Here is an 18,621-nt window from a genome sequence, read left to right as displayed (position 1 = left end):
AGCATTTCCATAATATTTAATTTCAAAAAATAAATCTTTAAATATCTCATTATACATCATATTAAAATCATAAACATTTTAGACATCTCTTTAATAAAATACAGTAAATGTTGCCTTAAAATAACATACCTCTGGATATGTTCTATTCATGGAGCCTATACTTTTGTTCAGTTGCCAAGTTGCGACATCATAGTCGTGTTATGACATCATAGTCGTGTTACGACATCTTACTATGAAGCAATCAACAAAGATCACAAAAGAAAATGCTTTGGATTTTTTTCATAATGGTAGCTTGATTTCAATGAGACACCTCCCAATGTTAAATAAAACAAACTCTCTCCCCTTTAGGAACTATGATCTCACCCACAGACACGACAAGGTCCACCTGTCCCATCTGTGTGAAGAGGACACACCCATTTGTATTTTTTCCGCGGGGGTCACAATGGTTTGTATACTATGGCATGAGAGAGCACATATTGTCTGTCTGTCCAGATTCATTCATGGCTCAATCTCCACTCTCCAATGAAATGGGCGTGGTCAGTCATCAAGCCCCACCCTTTTATTGAGAGTCCGCCCTCTGCATCAGTGTGCTAGACTCGAGAACAAGGTAAGCCCCACCCTTTGATAGTCAGGTCCAATGGGGCATCAGTCCAGTAGGTCAACTGGTCTGTATATCTCCCAACCAAGCCGATTACATTACTTCCTCATTTCCTCTCCAGTCTCCTCCCCCTCTAGAGTCTCACCTCCCTGGGTCAGCCAGTCCCCAGGGATGGAAATGTCCGGAGTCCAGCAGCAGACTGCCTATCCAGTACAGCAACTGGGAGTACCAGTGGACCCCGGTGTCTCCAAAATGGCCGCCAGCGGAGCCGGTCCAACGGTGCAGCAGGCGGAGTGGGGCGAAGGCCCAGTGGGCGAGGTCATGCCCGTCCACCACCGCGTAGCACGACGTCACCACGCCGTTCACCGACAGTGTCCCATGGCGGGTGAGGGGCGCAAACACGCCCTTGTCCTCCTGCACACTCACCCGGGAGATGCGCGAGAGACGCCCCACGCCTTTTCTCCCCTCCTCCCCAGCCGCTGTGGTTAGCACACACTGTCCCGGCCGCGCGTCGCTGGCATATATCGTCCTCATACTACCAGGAGTTGGCTCTGCCCCTTCAGAGCAGTTTCCCTCGGACACGAACAGCAGGTGGGCAGCGGTGAGTGACAGGCCAACCCCGCCTTCGGTCCCAATGGTGTAGAATTCCTTCCGGGTTGCGGGGTCGCGGTCCAGAAAGGTGAGGACCTCGCTGTAAACGAGCTCTCCGCTGCCATCGCTCCCTGAAGAGGCGAGGACTCGCTCACCCGGCTGCAGGTCCTGGATCAACCTTTGACCCCCATCCTCTAGGGTCAACCACGCCCCTCCCGGAAAACACCCCCCTGATTTAGCGGCAACGGAGTGCTCTGACAGAGAGAGAGAGAGAGAGAGACATGGTTGTGAAACAATGCATTCTGTGTGGTGGACAGGTACACACATAGCAAATCTATTCCGCCCTTTAACTAAATATTAGCATCTTTATTTCCGCCTACTCCACAGAAAAGAACAAAAGCTGGCTGAAAGATTAAAGCTGCTGTTTGAATTTGTGTGTGTGTGTGTGTGTGTGTGTGTGTACGTGCATGCCCCTGCGGCTGTGTGCTTCCGTCCCTCAGTGTGTGTGTATGTCAGTGTGTGTACATTTGTGTTTTAAGGTGCTGAACTTGATGTGGTACATTGGGACTGTCTCAAGTCTGTCTACACAAATATTTGGGCAAGGTAGGACCAAGGCCAGGTCCAGCCAAGTGATCGGAGAAACAGGAAGTGTGAAAGAGAATGTTCAGGTTAATCATCTGTGGACCAAGACTCCGCCCACTGCACCAACATAACCTCAAACTCCACATCATCTCCCAATTATCTCCAATGTATGGTGTAACATGCCATGTACTTGGTTGCTCAGGGGTGAAGTTTTCCCTAGACACAGATCTAGGATCAGCTTCCGTTCCCCCAATCCTAAACTTAACCATTAGTGGGGAAAATACAAAACTGACCCAAGATCAGCGCTAGGGGCAATTTCACCCTACACTTTCTTGGTCAATCTTTCTTCTTCTTCTTGTTTTGTCACACTGAGCCATCTTTCAACATTCACCTTTCCAGTCCTGAATTGAGTAGGGGTCTGGTTGGGTAGTGCCCCCTGGTGGGCTCTTTCTATTGGTGTCAGTTTTTGGGTCCCCCACTCAGTGAGTGTTACAATGGAGTTTTAGGGAAGCCTTGATATTATGATGTCACTTGTAGCAGCAGATTAGACTTCCTGGTCTACGAAGAGATGTCTTTCTTCAGTGGTTTCTCTTTTTCACAGTTTGCAGTTTCAGTAAAAATAAAAAATAAAAAGATGGTGCCCGGTGCCGTCTTCCGATCAAGTCAAGGACTGGTGACTCGCAACCCGATCTGGGTAAGAAGGAAAGAGAAGGAACAGAGGGAAAATAAATGAAGAGAGGACAGAGGGAAAACAAATGGAGAGGACAGAGGGAAAAGAGCATTTCAGGCACCACATAGTACAAGGGAAGAGAGATTGTATTATTTTTTACCTTCGTTTATTTAGTAAATATTTTCTTAACTCTTTCTTGAACTGCATTGTTGGTTAAGGGCTTGTAACTAAGCAGTTCACGGTAAGGTGAACCCATTGTATTCGGCGCATGTGAAAAATAAATTTTTTATTTTATTTGATCTGTCTGCTCTGTTGTGTTCTATTCTAGTTATTCTGTTCTGTGTTCTATACCGTTCCCCTGACAACCAAATCAGTCCTGAACAAGGGTCATCGCTTAGCTACACTACTAACGTCTGTGGCTTTATCAATGAGGCTACATCAATGAGGCTACATCAATGGGAGGAAAAAGAAGCAGAAGAGAGACACAAAGTAAACTGAAGCAATGCTGCGCACCAACACATACTGCCGCAGCATAGCATGCCACTAACATAAGGGAGACATTTCTAGCAAAAGGCGGTTTGTGAGTGAGTGAGTGAGTGGGTGAGTGACCACGTAAAGTTGGAGTGAGTAAGTGTGAAGTAAGGGACCACATAAAGTTGGAGTGAGTAAGTGTGAAGTAAGGGACCATGTAAAGTTGCAGTAGCTACCTCTCCCTTAATGGTGAGTCACTCTACTGATCCAAATGTAAGCTTTAAGCAGGACGGCTCATAGACGTGTCAAGAGACAGTTGCGGTAAAGGGGTTAGGAAAGAAGCTGGGAAGTCAGTCACCCAAAGCGGCTGTATGTCCCTCTAGCTGTGACAAAAAAAGCAGGCATCCATTTTGATTTGATCCATAGTGACGAGGTGGCCACAGTTGAAGGACGTCTTCAAGTGGTTCAGTGTTAGGTTTTCCAAGTAAGGAAGATAGAGGACTGTTGCTGTCCCTCCTCTGCTAAGTGTGTGTCCAGTGTGTGTCCAGTTAAGGTGAAGGCAGTCAAAAACCCTCTCAAATCATTCACTGTGTATCAAATCATTCACTATTCATATTTTCACTATTATCGTGTCCCGAGAAAGAGTGAGAGGTTGTTGTTTTGCGTTAGTGGCAGTTAAGTGAAACAGACATCACAGTGTGTTACTGCTACATTCACCATCCTCCAGTCTCTCTCTGATGCTTGTTCAATCTCCCTCTCGCTCTCGCTCTTGCTCTCCCCCTCCCCCTCCCCCTCCCCCTCCCCCTCTCTCTCCGTCTCTCACCCGACTTAACGCTGCAGTGCACGTGGGCCTTGGACTCGTAGTAGACCCAGTCGAAGCCGGCCTCCACAGCCAGTCGAGCCAACATGGCGTACTTGTTGCGGTCGCGGTCAGAGGTCGTGATGTCAACCGCCCGTCCCTCGTAGTGGAGCGACTCCTCAGAATGGTGTCCGTCCTCGTCCCAGCCCTCAGTGACCCGGAGGCGCACCCCTGGCCACAGGTTCATCACCGAGATGGCCAGAGAGTTCAGCTTGTCCTTGCAGCGCTGCCCGGGGAGGGTCAAGGTTTAAGGGTCATGGGAGGGAGGCAAGAGAGACAGGAGTGTTAGAGATGTGGGGTTATACTACATGCGTCAGTGTGTAATCCAAAGTGCATTTATGACAGTTCATGGACATAAAATGGCTGAAAGAATGATTACACATCCATCTCAATGTAGTCCATAACTCTTTCCCAATGGTCTTTCCTTGATTCCTCATGTCCTCTTTTCTCACCTCCTGCTCAAAACGCATTGGAGGAGAAAGATCAATAGTCCCTAAGCAAGTATTCGAGGACAGCCAATTGAGAAAGAACCCTGGTCCTATAGCTATCCATCAGGCATCCACCCAATCCAACCAACGTAGAAGCCTGGGGCTGTTCAACCAACCAGCCACCCCACCACAGAAGGCTCCACTCCCCAACACCACCCCCCTGCATCTGGCCAGCCGACAATGCCCCCCCACCCCCACAGTCCCATCAGCCCTGGTGTTTGCTCTCTGTGGCGAGAGAGGAGGCTGAGAGTCTAAGTTAGGGACCAGAGAAAGGGTGGAGAGGTAGGGTGGGTTGGGGTGAGGTTAGGGGGGTATTGGGGTAGGGGGGTGAAGTTAGAGGGTATTAGAGAGGAGGATTGAGGGAGACGTGGGTATGGACAGCACGCCAATGCAGCTCTCCCCAAATTTGGGTTTGGTGAGGGTGAGCAAATAGAGGTGAGAGGGCCTATTGAGGACCCTGAGGGTGTTGGACGCCCCCTAGTCCGCACCCCACACACAAACCAAGCACACACACACACACACTTGCCCTAAGATCAGCTAAAGCTGAATCTCTCATTCTTTTTGTCACCATCATCCCCAATAGGAGACATGCCACTAATTTATTGTGATAACTGTGAAAACCATTGGAGCAGGGGTATTCAAATCTCACCCTATAGGAGGTCCGGACTAGTGCTGGTTTTCTGTTCTACCTGATCATTAATTGCACTCACCGGGTGTCCCAGGTCTAAATCATTCCCTGATTAGAGGGGAAGAATGACAAAAAAGCAATAGAACTGGCTTGGAGGTCCAGATTTGAATTTGAGGGACAGGGTGTCATGTAGACAGTGTGACACATAGCTTCTGCAGACTGAAAGGGTGGGTTAGGTCACACGTTTCCCTGAGCCGGTGATATACACAGGCCCTTACTGTTTCACCCTGTGTACATTTCCGTTTCTAACACATACAGTGTACATGTCTGGTAGGTATATATATACAGTGAATTCGGAAAGTATTCAGACCCTTTGAAAAAGCTTATTCTAAAACTGATAAAATAAAATAAAATCCTCATCAATCTACACACAATACCCTATAAAACAGAAATACCTTATTTACATAAGTATTCAGACTCTATGCTATGAGACTCAAAATTGAGCTCAGGTGCATCCGGTTTCCATTAATCATCCTTGAGATGTTTCTACAACTTGATTGGAGTCCACCTGTGGTAAATTCAATTGATTGGACATGATTTGGAAAGGCACACACCTGTCTATATAAGGTTACACAGTTGACAGTGCATGTCAGAGCAAAAACCAAGCCATGAGGTCGAAGGAATTGTCCGTAGAGTTCCAAGACAGAATTGTATCGAGGCACAGATCTGGGGAAGGGTACCAAAACAGTTCTGCAGCATTGAAAGTCCCCAAGAACACAGTGGCCTCCATCATCCTTAAATGGAAAAAGTTTGGAACCACCAAGACTCTTCCTAGAGCTGGCCGCCAGGCCAAATTGAGCAATCGGGAGAAGGGCCTTGGTCAGGGAGGTGACCAAGAACCCGATGATCACTGACAGCTCCAGAGTTCCTCTGTGGAGATGGGAGAACCTTCCAGAAGGACAACCATCTCTGCAGCACTACACCAATCAGGCCTTTATGGTAGAGTGGCCAGACGGAAGCCACTCCTCAGTAAAAGGCACATGACATCCCGCTTGGAGTTTGCCAAAACGCACCTAAAGGACTCTCAGACCATGAGAAACAAGATTCTCTGGTCTGATGAAACCAAGATTTAACTCTTTGGCCTGAATGCCAAGCGTCACTTCTGGAGGAAACCTGACACCATCCCTACGGTGAAGCATGGTGGTGGCAGCAGAGAGACCTGAAAATAGTTGTGCAGCGACGCTCCCCATACACTCTGACAGAGCTTGAGAGGATCTGCAGAGAAGAATGGGAGAAACTCCCCAGATACAGGTGTGCCAAACTTGTAGCGTCATACCCAAGAAGACTCGAGGCTGTAATCGCTGCCAAAGGTGCTTCAACAAAGTACTGAGTAAAGGGTCTGAATACTTATGTAAATGTCATATTACGTTTTTTTTATTTTAAATACATTTGCACACAAAAAATAAAACTTTTGCTTTGTCATTATGGGGTGTTGTGTGTAGATTGATTAGGAAAAAATACAATTAATCCATTTTAGACAAAGGCTGTAACGTAACAAAATGTGGAAAATGTCAAGGGGTCTGAATACTTTCAGAATGCGCTGTATATATATACAGTGGGGAGAACAAGTATTTGATACACTGCCGATTTTGCAGGTTTTCCTACTTACAAAGCATGTAGAGGTCTGTAATTTTTATCATACAGTGGGGGAAAAAAGTATTTAGTCAGCCACCAATTGTGCAAGTTCTCCCACTTAAAAAGATGAGAGAGGCCTGTAATTTTCATCATAGGTACACGTCAACTCTGACAGACAAAATGAGAAAAAGAAATCCAGAAAATCACATTGTAGGATTTTTAATGAATTTATTTGCAAATTATGGTGGAAAATAAGTATTTGGTCAATAACAAAAGTTTCTCAATACTTTGTTATATACCCTTTGTTGGCAATGACACAGGTCAAACGTTTTCTGTAAGTCTTCACAAGGTTTTCACACACTGTTGCTGGTATTTTGGCCCATTCCTCCATGCAGATCTCCTCTAGAGCAGTGATGTTTTGGGGCTGTCGCTGGGCAACACAGACTTTCAACTCCCTCCAAAGATTTTCTATGGGGTTGAGATCTGGAGACTGGCTAGGCCACTCCAGGACCTTGAAATGCTTCTTACGAAGCCACTCCTTCGTTGCCCGGGCGGTGTGTTTGGGATCATTGTCATGCTGAAAGACCCAGCCACGTTTCATCTTCAATGCCCTTGCTGATGGAAGGAGGTTTTCACTCAAAATCTCACGATACATGGCCCCATTCATTCTTTCCTTTACATTGATCAGTCGTCCTGGTCCCTTTGCAGAAAAACAGCCCCAAAGCATGATGTTTCCACCCCCATGCTTCACAGTAGGTATGGTGTTCTTTGGATGCAACTCAGCATTCTTTGTCCTCCAAACACGACGAGTTGAGTTTTTACCAAAAAGTTTCATCTGACCACATGACATTCTCCCAATCCTCTTCTGGATCATCCAAATGCACTCTAGCAAACTTCAGACGGGCCTGGACATGTACTGGCTTAAGCAGTGGGACACGTCTGGCACTGCAGGATTTGAGTCCCTGGCGGCGTAGTGTGTTACTGATGGTAGGCTTTGTTACTTTGGTCCCAGCTCTCTGCAGGTCATTCACTAGGTCTCCCCGTGTGGTTCTGGGATTTTTGCTCACCGTTCTTGTGATCATTTTGACCCAACGGGGTGAGATCTTGCGTGGAGCCCCAGATCGAGGGAGATTATCAGTGGTCTTGTATGTCTTCCATTTCCTAATAATTGCTCCCACAGTTGATTTCTTCAAACCAAGCTGCTTACCTATTGCAGATTCAGTCTTCCCAGCCTGGTGCAGGTCTACAATTTTGTTTCTGGTGTCCTTTGACAGCTCTTTGGTCTTGGCCATAGTGGAGTTTGGAGTGTGACTGTTTGAGGTTGTGGACAGGTGTCTTTTATACTGATAACAAGTTCAAACAGGTGCCATTAATACAGGTAACGAGTGGAGGACAGAGGAGCCTCTTAAAGAAGAAGTTACAGGTCTGTGAGAGCCAGAAATCTTGCTTGTTTGTAGGTGACCAAATACTTATTTTCCACCATAATTTGCAAATAAATTCATTAAAAATCCTACAATGTGATGTTTGTCGTAGTTGACGTGTACCTATGATGAAAATTACAGGCCTCTCTCATCTTTTTAAGTGCGAGAACTTGCACAATTGGTGGCTGACTAAATACTTTTTTCCCCCACTGTAGGTACACTTCAACTGTGAGAGACGGAATCTAAAACAAAAATCTAGAAAATCACATTGTATGATTTTTAAGTAATTAATTTGCATTTTATTGCATGACATAAGTATTTGATCACCTACCAACCAGTAAGAATTCTGGCTCTCACAGACCTGTTAGTTTTTCTTTAAGAAGCCCTCCTGTTCTCCACTCATTACCTGTATTAACTGCACCTGTTTGAACTCATGACCTGTATAAAAGACACCTGTCCACACACTCAATCAAACAGACTCCAACCTCTCCACAATGGCCAAGACCAGAGAGCTGTGTAAGGACATCAGGGATAAAATTGTAGACCTGCACAAGGCTGGGATGGGCTACAGGACAATAGGCAAGCAGCTTGGTGAGAAGGCAACAACTGTTGGCGCAATTATTAGAAAATGGAAGAAGTTCAAGATGACGGTCAATCACCCTCGGTCTGGGGCTCCATGCAAGATCTCACCTCGTGGGGCATCAATGATCATGAGGAAGGTGAGGGATCAGCCCAGAACTACACGGCAGGACCTGGTCAATGACCTGAAGAGACCTGGGACCACAGTCTCAAAGAAAACCATTAGTAACACACTACGCCGTCATGGATTAAAATCCTGCAGTGCACGCAAGGTCCCCCTGCTCAAGCCAGCGCATGTCCAGGCCCGTCTGAAGTTTGCCAATGACCATCTGGATGATCCAGAGGAAGAATGGGAGAAGGTCATGTGGTCTGATGAGACAAAAATAGAGCTTTTTGGTCTAAACTCCACTCGCCGTGTTTGGAGGAAGAAGAAGGATGAGTACAACCCCAAGAACACCATCCCAACCATGAAGCATGGAGGTGGAAACATCATTCTTTGGGGATGCTTTTCTGCAAAGGGGACAGGACGACCGCACCGTATTGAGGGGAGGATGGATGGGGCCATGTATCGTGAGATCTTGGCCAACAGCCTCCTTCCCTCAGTAAGAGCATTGAAGATGGGTCGTGGCTGGGTCTTCCAGCATGACAACGACCCGAAACACACAGCCAGGGCAACTAAGGAGTGGCTCCGTAAGAAGCATCTCAAGGTCCTGGAGTGGCCTAGCCATTCTCCAGACCTGAACCCAATAGAACTTCTTTGGAGGGAGCTGAAAGTCCGTATTGCCCAGCGACAGCCTCAAAACCTGAAGGATCTGGAGAAGGTCTGTATGGAGGAGTGGGCCAAAATCCCTGCTGCAGTGTGTGCAAACCTGGTCAAGACCTACAGGAAACGTATGATCTCTGGAATTGCAAACAAAGGTTTCTGTACCAAATATTAAGTTCTGCTATTCTGATGTATCAAATACTTATGTCATGCAATAAAATACAAATTAATTACTTAAAAATCATACAATGTGATTTTCTGGATTTTTGTTTTAGATTCCGTCTCTCACAGTTGAAGTGTACCTATGATAAAAATTACAGACCTCTACATGCTTTGTAAGTAGGAAAACCTGCAAAATAGGAAGTGTATTAAATACTTGTTCTCCCCACTGTATATATATATATATATACAGTACCAGTCAAAAGTTTGGACACACCTACTCATTCACGGGTTTTTCTTTATTTTTACTATTTTCTACATTGTAGAATAATAGTGAAGACATCAAAACGATGAAATAACACATATGGAATCATGTAGTAACATAAAAGTGTTAAACAAATCAAAATATATTTTATATTTGAGATTCTTCAAATAGCCACCCTTTGCCTTGATGACAACTTTTCACACTCTTGGCATTCTCTCAACCAGCTTCACCTGGAATGCTTTTGCAACAGTCTTGAAAGAGTTTCCACATATGCTGAGCACTTGTTGGCTGCTTTTCCTTCACTCTGCCGTCCGACTCATCCCAAACCATCTCAATTGGGTTGAGGTCAGGGGATTGTGGATGCCAGGTCATCTGATGCAGCACTCCATCACTCTCCTTCTTGGTAAAATAGCCCTTACACAGCCTGGAGGTGTGTTGGGTCATTGTCCTGTTAAAAAACAAATGATAGTCCCACTAAGCCCAAACCAGATAGGATGGCGTATCGCTGCAGAATGCTGTGGTAGCCATGCTGGTTAAGTGTGCCTTGAATTCTAAATAAATCACAGACAGTGTCACCTCCTCCATACATGTGGAGATCATCCGTTCACCCACACCGCGTCTCACAAAGACACGACGGTTGGAACCAAACATCTCCAATTTGGACTCCAGACCAAAAACAAAATTTCCAACGGTCTAATGTCATTTTGCTCGTGTTTCTTGGCCCAAGCAGGTCACTTCTTCTTATTTGTGTCCTTTAGTAGGGATTTCTTTGCAGGAATTCGACCATGAAGGCCTGATTCACACAGTCCCCTCTGAACAGTTGAAGTTGAGATGTGTCTGTTACTTGAACTCTGTGAAGCATTTATTTGGGCTGCAATTTCTGAGGCTGGTAACTTAACTGAACTTATCCTCTGCAGCAGAGGTAACTCTGGGTCTTCCATTCTTGTGGCGGTCCACATGAGATCCAGTTTCGTCATAGTGCTTGATGGTTTTTGAGACTGCATTTGAAAAAACTTTAAAAGTTCTTGAAATGTTCCGTATTGACCGACCTTCATGTCTTAAAGTAATGATGGACTGTCGTTTCTCTTTGCTTATTTGAGCTGTTCTCGCCATAATATGGACTTGGTCTTTTACCAAATAGGGCTATAGCCAAATAGGGCTATCTTCTGTATACCCCCCTACCTTGTCACAACACAACTGATTGGCTCAAACGCATTAAGAAGGAAAGAAATTACACAAATTAACTTTTAACAAGGCACACCTGTTAATTGAAATACATTCCAGGTGACTACCTCATGAAGCTGGTTGAGAGAATGTCAAGAGTGTGCAAAACTGTCATCAAGGCAAAGGGTGGCTATTTGAAGAAACTTAAATATAAAACACTTTTTTTGGTTACGAACACATTCAATATTTGTTATTTCATAGTTTTGATGTCTTCACTATTATTCTATAATGTAAAAAATAGTCTAAATAAATAAAAACCCTTGAATGAGTAGAATCCAGGCTCTGTCGTAGCCGGCCGTGACCGGGAGACCCATGGGGCGGCGCGCAATTGGCCCAGCGTCGTCCAGGGTAGGGGAGGGAATGGCCGGCAGGGATGTAGCTCAGTTGATAGAGCATGGCGTTTGCAACACCAGGGTTGTGGGTTCAATTCCCACAGGGGGTATGGAAAAAAAAAATATATATGTAAGTCTGTAGTGGCTTCCTTTCCTCTTTACCATAGCCACTGCCCTAGCCTGAAGCGGGGTTGTTTCGGACGCATACAGTCCACACTCTTCGTTTCCAAACGGCCAAACATTCAATGAGATCCAGGGATATAGTGCAACAAAAAATGTTTATTCTTCTTATCTAACAAAAAGGTATTCTCCAATCAACTTAAAGCAGAGATTACTTGAAATGCAAATACATAATATAATATGACCTGTCTGTCTGTATTTCTGTATGTCTATATGGTCAAAAAACTATACCGCTCCCGCATCTAGCAAGGACTCCTCCCCCCGAAGGCCCAACTTCCTGCCTTTATACTAACACAATTAACACAGTACAATGAATGGGCAAGAGGGGGGGCCAAAAACTGAGTTACACTAATAACAAATGAATATATCTCAATCCAGTAAATAAATCATAAAGGTACGTACCTAATATTTCATCATATACATTAATATTTAATATATTTACACAAATGTACATGGAGCTCAGTATGTTCAGTCTTTTATACAAAATATGCCCAAATCGGCTCTAACAAAGTCGCTCTGGATAAGAGCGTCTGCTAAATGACGTAAATGTAAATGTGTGTCCAGACTTTTGACTGGTACTATATATATATATATATATATATATGATATATATATATAGCGCATTCGGAAAGTATTCAGACCCCTTGACATTTTCCACATTTTGTTACGTTACAGCCTTGTTCTAAAATTGATTAAATTGTATTTTTCCTCATCAATCTACACTCAATACCCCATAATGACAAAGCAAAAACAGGTTTTATTTTTTGTGTGCAAATTTATAAAAAACGAAAAAACATAAATATGACATTTACATAAGTATTCAGACCCTTTACTCAGTACTTTGTTGAAGCACCTTTGGCAGCGATTACAGCTTCGAGTCTTCTTGGGTATGACGCTACAAGCTTGGCACACCTGTATCTGGGGAGTTTCTCCCATTCTTCTCTGCAGATCCTCTCAAGCTCTGTCAGGTTGGATGGGGAGCGTCGCTGCACAGCTATTTTCAGGTCTCTCCAGAGATGTTCGATCGGGTTCAAGTCCGGGCTCTGGCTGGACATTCAGAGACTTGTCCCGAAGCCACTCCTGCGTTGTCTTGGCTGTGTGCTTAGGGTTGTTGTCCTGTTGGAAGGTGAACCTTCGTCCCAGTCTGAGGTCCTGAGCGCTCTGGAGCAGGTTTTCATCAAGGATCTCTCTGTACTTTGCTCCGTTCATCTTTCCCTCGATCCTGACTAGTCTCCCAGTCCCTGCCGCTGAAAAACATCCCCACAGCATGATGCTGCCACCACCATGCTTCACCATAGGGATGGTGCCAGATTTCCTCCAGACGTGACGCTTGGCATATATGTATATATACACATACACTGAGCGTACAAAACATTAGGAACACCTTCCTAATATTGAGTTTCCCCCCTTTTGCCCTCAGAACAGCCTCAATTTGTTGGGGGCATGGACTCTACAAGGTGTCGAAAGGAGTTCCACAGGGATGCTGGCCCATGTTGACTCCAATGCTTCCTACAGTTGTGTCAAGTTGGCTGGATGTCCTTTGGGTGGTGGACCATTCTTGATACACACAGGAAACTGTTGAGCGTTGCAGTTTTTGACACTTAACCCAGTGCGCCTGGCACTTACTACCATACCCTGTTCAAAGGTACGTAAATATTTTGTCTTGCCCATTCACCCTCTGAATGGCACACATACACAATCCGTCTCAATTGTCTCAAGGCTTAAAAATCATTATTTAACCTGTCTTCTCCCCACATCTACACTGATTGAAGTGGATTTAACAAGTGACATCAATAAGGGATCATAGCTTTCACCTGGATTCACCTGGTGTTCCTAATGTTTTGTGCAATCAGTGTATGTATTCTACCGCAGGATTTCTATTAAGAGGAGACATAGGCAGAGGCACTGCCACTCTAGGCCAACTGAACAGCTCAACTCGGGCTAAGTTGGTGGTGGCCCCTATATGCTACAATAATCTTTTGACACTATGCGTCTTTTACGTGTTGCATTTGAATAGGCTTAGGCTATTAGTTTGGCCAATGCTGTATTTCAAAATCTATGAATGGTGTTCTAACTTATTTTTCCATGTCGGTCCTAACTCAGGTTCACGGGGATAAGAATAGCTCATTGCAGAGTCGCAATAGATGCCTTTTCACAGAGTGGTGTGGATTTTAACATCTATTTTTTCCTCTGCGGTCGCAGACACGAACTCGAGTCCATAAATCAGTAGATTAATTTTGTTGGTTTTACTTTCAAGGTACAGATCGACGGGGTTTCTGTAGGAGCGGTTTCGCACTAACCACGAGCTACACAAACATTCGATGCCGAGTTGACAACACGTGCCTGTGCCGTGTGCACACCTATGGCTTCGGCCGCTGAACAGTCACGTCTGTATGAGCGCTCCAGTGCCACTCGCGGGCAGGCAAGTCACCACCGCTGATTTAAAAATAAGAGGCGAAAAAATGTGTATAATTAAGGCTTGAATGCATGTGAAGTGGACTATTTTTGCACATGCGTGCTTAAAAAACAAACAGAAAAAGAACACAAAATGGTGAAAAACAAACAGGAGGTTGTCTCCTGTGGCTGGCGGCGGCGGTCGCGCTTGTAGCACATAAATTGTGCGCAGGTCAAGTTAAACGCGCAGCCCTGTGTGTTTGTGTGCGATTGGAGCGAGGTGACAGCTGAAAACCGAGTGAGATCGGGCACTCTATTTCCACATGGGGGACATAAACGCTCGTGCTTTCATAGGAAGCCCGTGGTCACAAGAGGCAGATATAAATACTTTATTCCTAGGGAATTGAAGTCAAATAAATTCCACTCTTGGAACCACATCAATGAGCGTGTCGTAAAAATTCTGACAGTCCAAAAAGCGACCGTTAACTCTGGCCAGTCAGGCTAAAACGAACGGTAAACATTTGCATATGCTCCGAGTCAGGCTCTGACCAAATAGGACGATTGGGTGTTTTCCCCCCAAAATTATGTGAATACAGAGGACATAGTGTTTTAATTACATGCTTCCACTATTCCGTACTTTTGTAGAAGGGGTTGCGTTATAGGGTTTGTTACCGCTGCCCAGCTTTACGCATGCGGCAGCCCCAGTTTCAATGAACTCCTAATATCTCATGCGATGCTATTATCAGCTCTGGACGAAACATGCTGGAACCAACCATAAGACTAGTCCAACTGACGTCCTGCGGGTGACCTGATGAGGGACATACTTGCAAACCTCTCCATATCCCAATAACATTCTGAGTCACCCTCCATATCTATCCCTTTGCCAACAATACGCTCTTTGGATTGCGTGACTCGAGCACGTTGTGCAAATACGCACTCTCTGTAATCAGTGCTGTGCACAGCTCCGGGCCAGGAAACCAAAGTCAATAACACCGCATCGATAAGACAGGTCCACGGGTTTAAAGGCTGAGCAAAGTACAAGAGGTAGGCTATAGGCAGATACCCAAACCCACATAAAAGCAAGTGTCCCAAGTGCAGATATGTGTTTGACATGGCCAATGAAACATGTTATCACAGTAGGGCTTTACGAATCTAGTCTATACAGGGTCTAGGCTAGTCTTACCTGTGTCATCATCCGGTCCGCACCTGTGTTCTCTTCATCTTTGAAGATGATGTCAGGGTTATAGTTCGGGGTCAGCTCTTTGAAGCGCTCCGAGTTCCGGGTTATTTTCCCCTCATGTCGACCACTCGCACCTAGTGTCTTCTCGGCTACGTTAGGGCTGAACTGCTTGTAGGCAAGTGGCGCAAGCTTCCTCGGTGACCGCCTCTTGCCATATCCCCTTCCCGGTCCGCAGCCCTCGCTGACCTGCGAGAGAATCACTGCGCACCCGGCGAGGCACGCCACGAGCCTGGGGAGTAGCATTCCACTCACCCACGCCAACGGACACCCCGGATGGAGGTGACAGAAAAATGTCACTGATCAATTTAAAACACCTCCTCCCCCTGGTCGCTGATTATCTCCTTTCACAGGGTACAAGAGGGGGAGGAGGACAGGACAGTTACAAATGAATCACCGAGTCCCCAAAACTCGCCATATCCCGGCGCGCAAAAGGACAGTGCGCTACTGGAGATGTAGTACCGCGCCGGCGTCTTTTAGAACCCCAGGTAAGATCCCCTATAATAAAGTGCGGGTGCGTTCAGCTGCTCCTCTCACGGTGAACGTCTCCTCTCCCAGTCCAAGCGGAGACAGGCTCATAAATAGGGAAAGATCCGTTTATCTTGGCAGACAGGTTCAAAGCCGTTCCCTAGCTGTGAGAAACGTCCCTCAGTCAGACAGGCCCCGGTGCGCAGACTGACTGGGCTTTTGGGTAGCGGTCAAAGGGTGTCCCCGCAGCGGTTTTCCTGCCACTCGGCTTTCAATGCGTGGCCTGTGGTGCGAGACTCTCCGCTCAACTGGAAATGGAAGAGTTCCGAAAGATCAGATGCCGTGGAGGAGACCGCGCCCTGCCAGTCCTGCCCTCTATCCCGTCCCAGCCTACCTCTCCTCCCATCGGGTCAGCCCGGCCGAGCCATTTCACTTTATTGCCCACACGCTCGGCTCTCTCCGCTCAACGCCACTGTGCTAGACAAATACCAGCCTACGGCCGTCTAGACTCGCGCACACACTGTCCTTTGGACCCGTGCGACTATCTTGAACTCATACCGTGGTGAAACACACACAGGGGGGGGCGCGCGCACGGACGCACGTACACACACCCGCGCTCCTTTTCCCTCAGAATAGGGTTCATGCGAATATAATTGAATCGCCCTCGGTGAGAAGCGCGGTAAATTGCGGCGAGTAGGTCTGGTTTCACCAAAAGAGACAGTCAGGACATCCAAACCCCGTCGACGACTCCTGTAACCCACCCCGGAGTCTGTCCCACAAGCCATTATTAACATACACTACATGACCAAAAGTATGTGGACACCTGCTCATACATAATATACATACATAATACCTGCTACTGAGAACAAAAGAGCTGAGAAGGAGCCTAAACCCAAAGGAACCTTTTAAAGTAAGAAATATTTAATTTCACAATCCTAAATGTATTTTTTTATTCATGCTCAAGGGACATTTATAAGTTATATTGGTAACACTTTCTTAAGAATCAATGTGTAGACCTATATCATTCATTGAAATGATAGTAGATATTGGCGATTGCACCTTTTAAGTACCCTGTTAACCTTTTTTATTTTTTATTTAACCTTTATTTTAAGTACCCTGTTAACCTTTATTTTTTATTTTACCTTTATTTTAAGTACCCTGTTAACCTAGTACAATATGTTTTGTAGAGAACACAATTGTATTATTGTATACAATTTGAGGTCAGCTTTACAAAGACTGAACTGCTGTGGAATTAGCTATTTGTTGTTGACCCCAACTAAACATCTGGAAGACGAGCCTAATTACACTACATGACCATAAGTATGTGGACACCTGCTCGTCGAACATCTCATTCCAAAATCATGGGCATTAATATGGAGTTGGTCCCCCCTTTGCTGCTATAACAGCCTCCACTCTTCTGGGAAGGCTTTCCACTAGATGTTGGAACATTGCTGTGGGGACTTCATTCAGCCACATGAGCATTAGTGAGGTCGGGCACTGATGTTGGGCGATTAGGCCAGGCTCACAGTCGGCGTTCCAATTCCTCCCAAAGGTGTTAGATTGGGTTGAGGTCAGGACTCTGTGCAGGCCAGTCAAGTTCATCCACACCGATCGACAAACAATTTCTGTATGAACCTCGCTTTGTGCACTGGGGCATTGTCATGCTGAAACAGGAAAGGGCCTTCCCCAAACTGTTGCCACAAAGTTGGAATCAAGTTAGAAGCACATCATTGTCTAGAATGTCATTGTATGCTGTAGGGTTAAGATTTCCCCTCACTGGAACTAAGTGGCCTAGCCCGAACCATGAAAAACAGCTCCAGACCATTATTCTTCCTCCACCAAACTTTACAGTTGGCACTATGCATTCGGGCAGGTAGCGTTCTCCTGGCATCTACCAACCCAGATTCGTCCGTCGGACTGCCAGATGGTGAAGCGTGATTCATCACTCCAGAGAACGCGTTTCCACTGCTCCCGAGTCCAATGGCGGCGAGCTTTACACCACTCCAGCCGACGCTTGGCATTGCTCATGGTGATCTTAGCCTTGTGTGCGGCTGCTCGGCCATGGAAACGTATTTAATGAAGCTCCCGACGAACAGTTATTGTGCTGACGTTGCTTCTAGAGGCAGTTGTGGTCCTCTGTAGCTCAGCTGGTACACGCGCTTCGCCAGGTAGTGGGTTCATCCCCGGACCACCCCCTTATGCACTACTTAAGTCGCTTTGGATAAAAGCGTCTGCTAAATGGCATATTATATTATTTATTATAGTTTGGAACTCGGTAGTGAGTGTTGCAACCGAGGACAGACGATTTTTCACCACGCACTTCAGCACTCGCCGGTCCCATTCTGTGGGCTTGTGTGGCCTACCACTTCATGGCTGAGCCGTTGTTGCTCCTAGACGTTTCCACTTCACAATAACAGCACTTACAGTTGACCGGCGCAGCTCTAGCAGGGCAGAAATTTGACGAAATGACTTGTTGGAAAGGTGGCATCCTATGACGGTGCCACGTTGAAAGTCACTGAGCTCTTCAGTACGGCCATTCTACTGCCAATGTTTGTCTATGGAGATTGCATGGCGGTGTGCTCGATTTCATACACCTGTCAGCAACGGTGTGGCTGAAATAGCCAAATCCACTAATTTGAAGGGGTGTCCACATATTTTTGTATATATAGTGTAACATCCAATTGAGACAATGTGCGCTCTTACGTCAGGCATTTCAAACATTTAGCGTCCCTTCTGTAGAGTGACTTAGACACCTTATTAAAATTGGGATAAATTGATATCACAAAATGTATAAATATGCATTCTGACTGAGCTATGACAGTGTTCTAATAACATTGACTTTTGAAAACAAGCCAAGTCGTAGACCAATGATTGAACAGGACTTCAATAGCATTCCGAGCATTCTACAACACCTTGAGTCAATATCTCACTCTCTCCCGAAAGAAATAAGAATCAACTGCCAACACACCCCCAACCATCCAATACGTATAAGGTATGCATCAAATAGCTCTGTGGTTGGACTAGAGAGTGGCACATTTCTGTCATTACAGGACAACTTCATTCTGCCCACAAGTTGA

General features: G+C 45.8%; 1 protein-coding gene across 1 annotated transcript; it reads right to left on the bottom strand.

The window, feature by feature from the left end:
* Position 1: 1 nt before the first annotated feature.
* Positions 2 to 16,549, bottom strand: LOC121560756 (indian hedgehog B protein-like). Its single transcript, XM_045215546.1, has 3 exons — positions 15,023 to 16,549; positions 3,736 to 3,997; positions 2 to 1,443 (listed from the first exon to the last, which is right to left on the bottom strand). Exons 1-3 carry the CDS (start codon positions 15,320 to 15,322, stop codon positions 740 to 742), a joined length of 1,266 nt encoding a protein of 421 aa, XP_045071481.1. The 5' UTR covers positions 15,323 to 16,549; the 3' UTR covers positions 2 to 739.
* Positions 16,550 to 18,621: the final 2,072 nt, after the last annotated feature.

Source organism: Coregonus clupeaformis, unplaced genomic scaffold (assembly GCF_020615455.1).
Source record: "Coregonus clupeaformis isolate EN_2021a unplaced genomic scaffold, ASM2061545v1 scaf0471, whole genome shotgun sequence".
Taxonomy (NCBI): Eukaryota; Metazoa; Chordata; class Actinopteri; order Salmoniformes; family Salmonidae; genus Coregonus; species Coregonus clupeaformis.
This window is presented reverse-complemented; position numbering and strand designations above follow the sequence as displayed.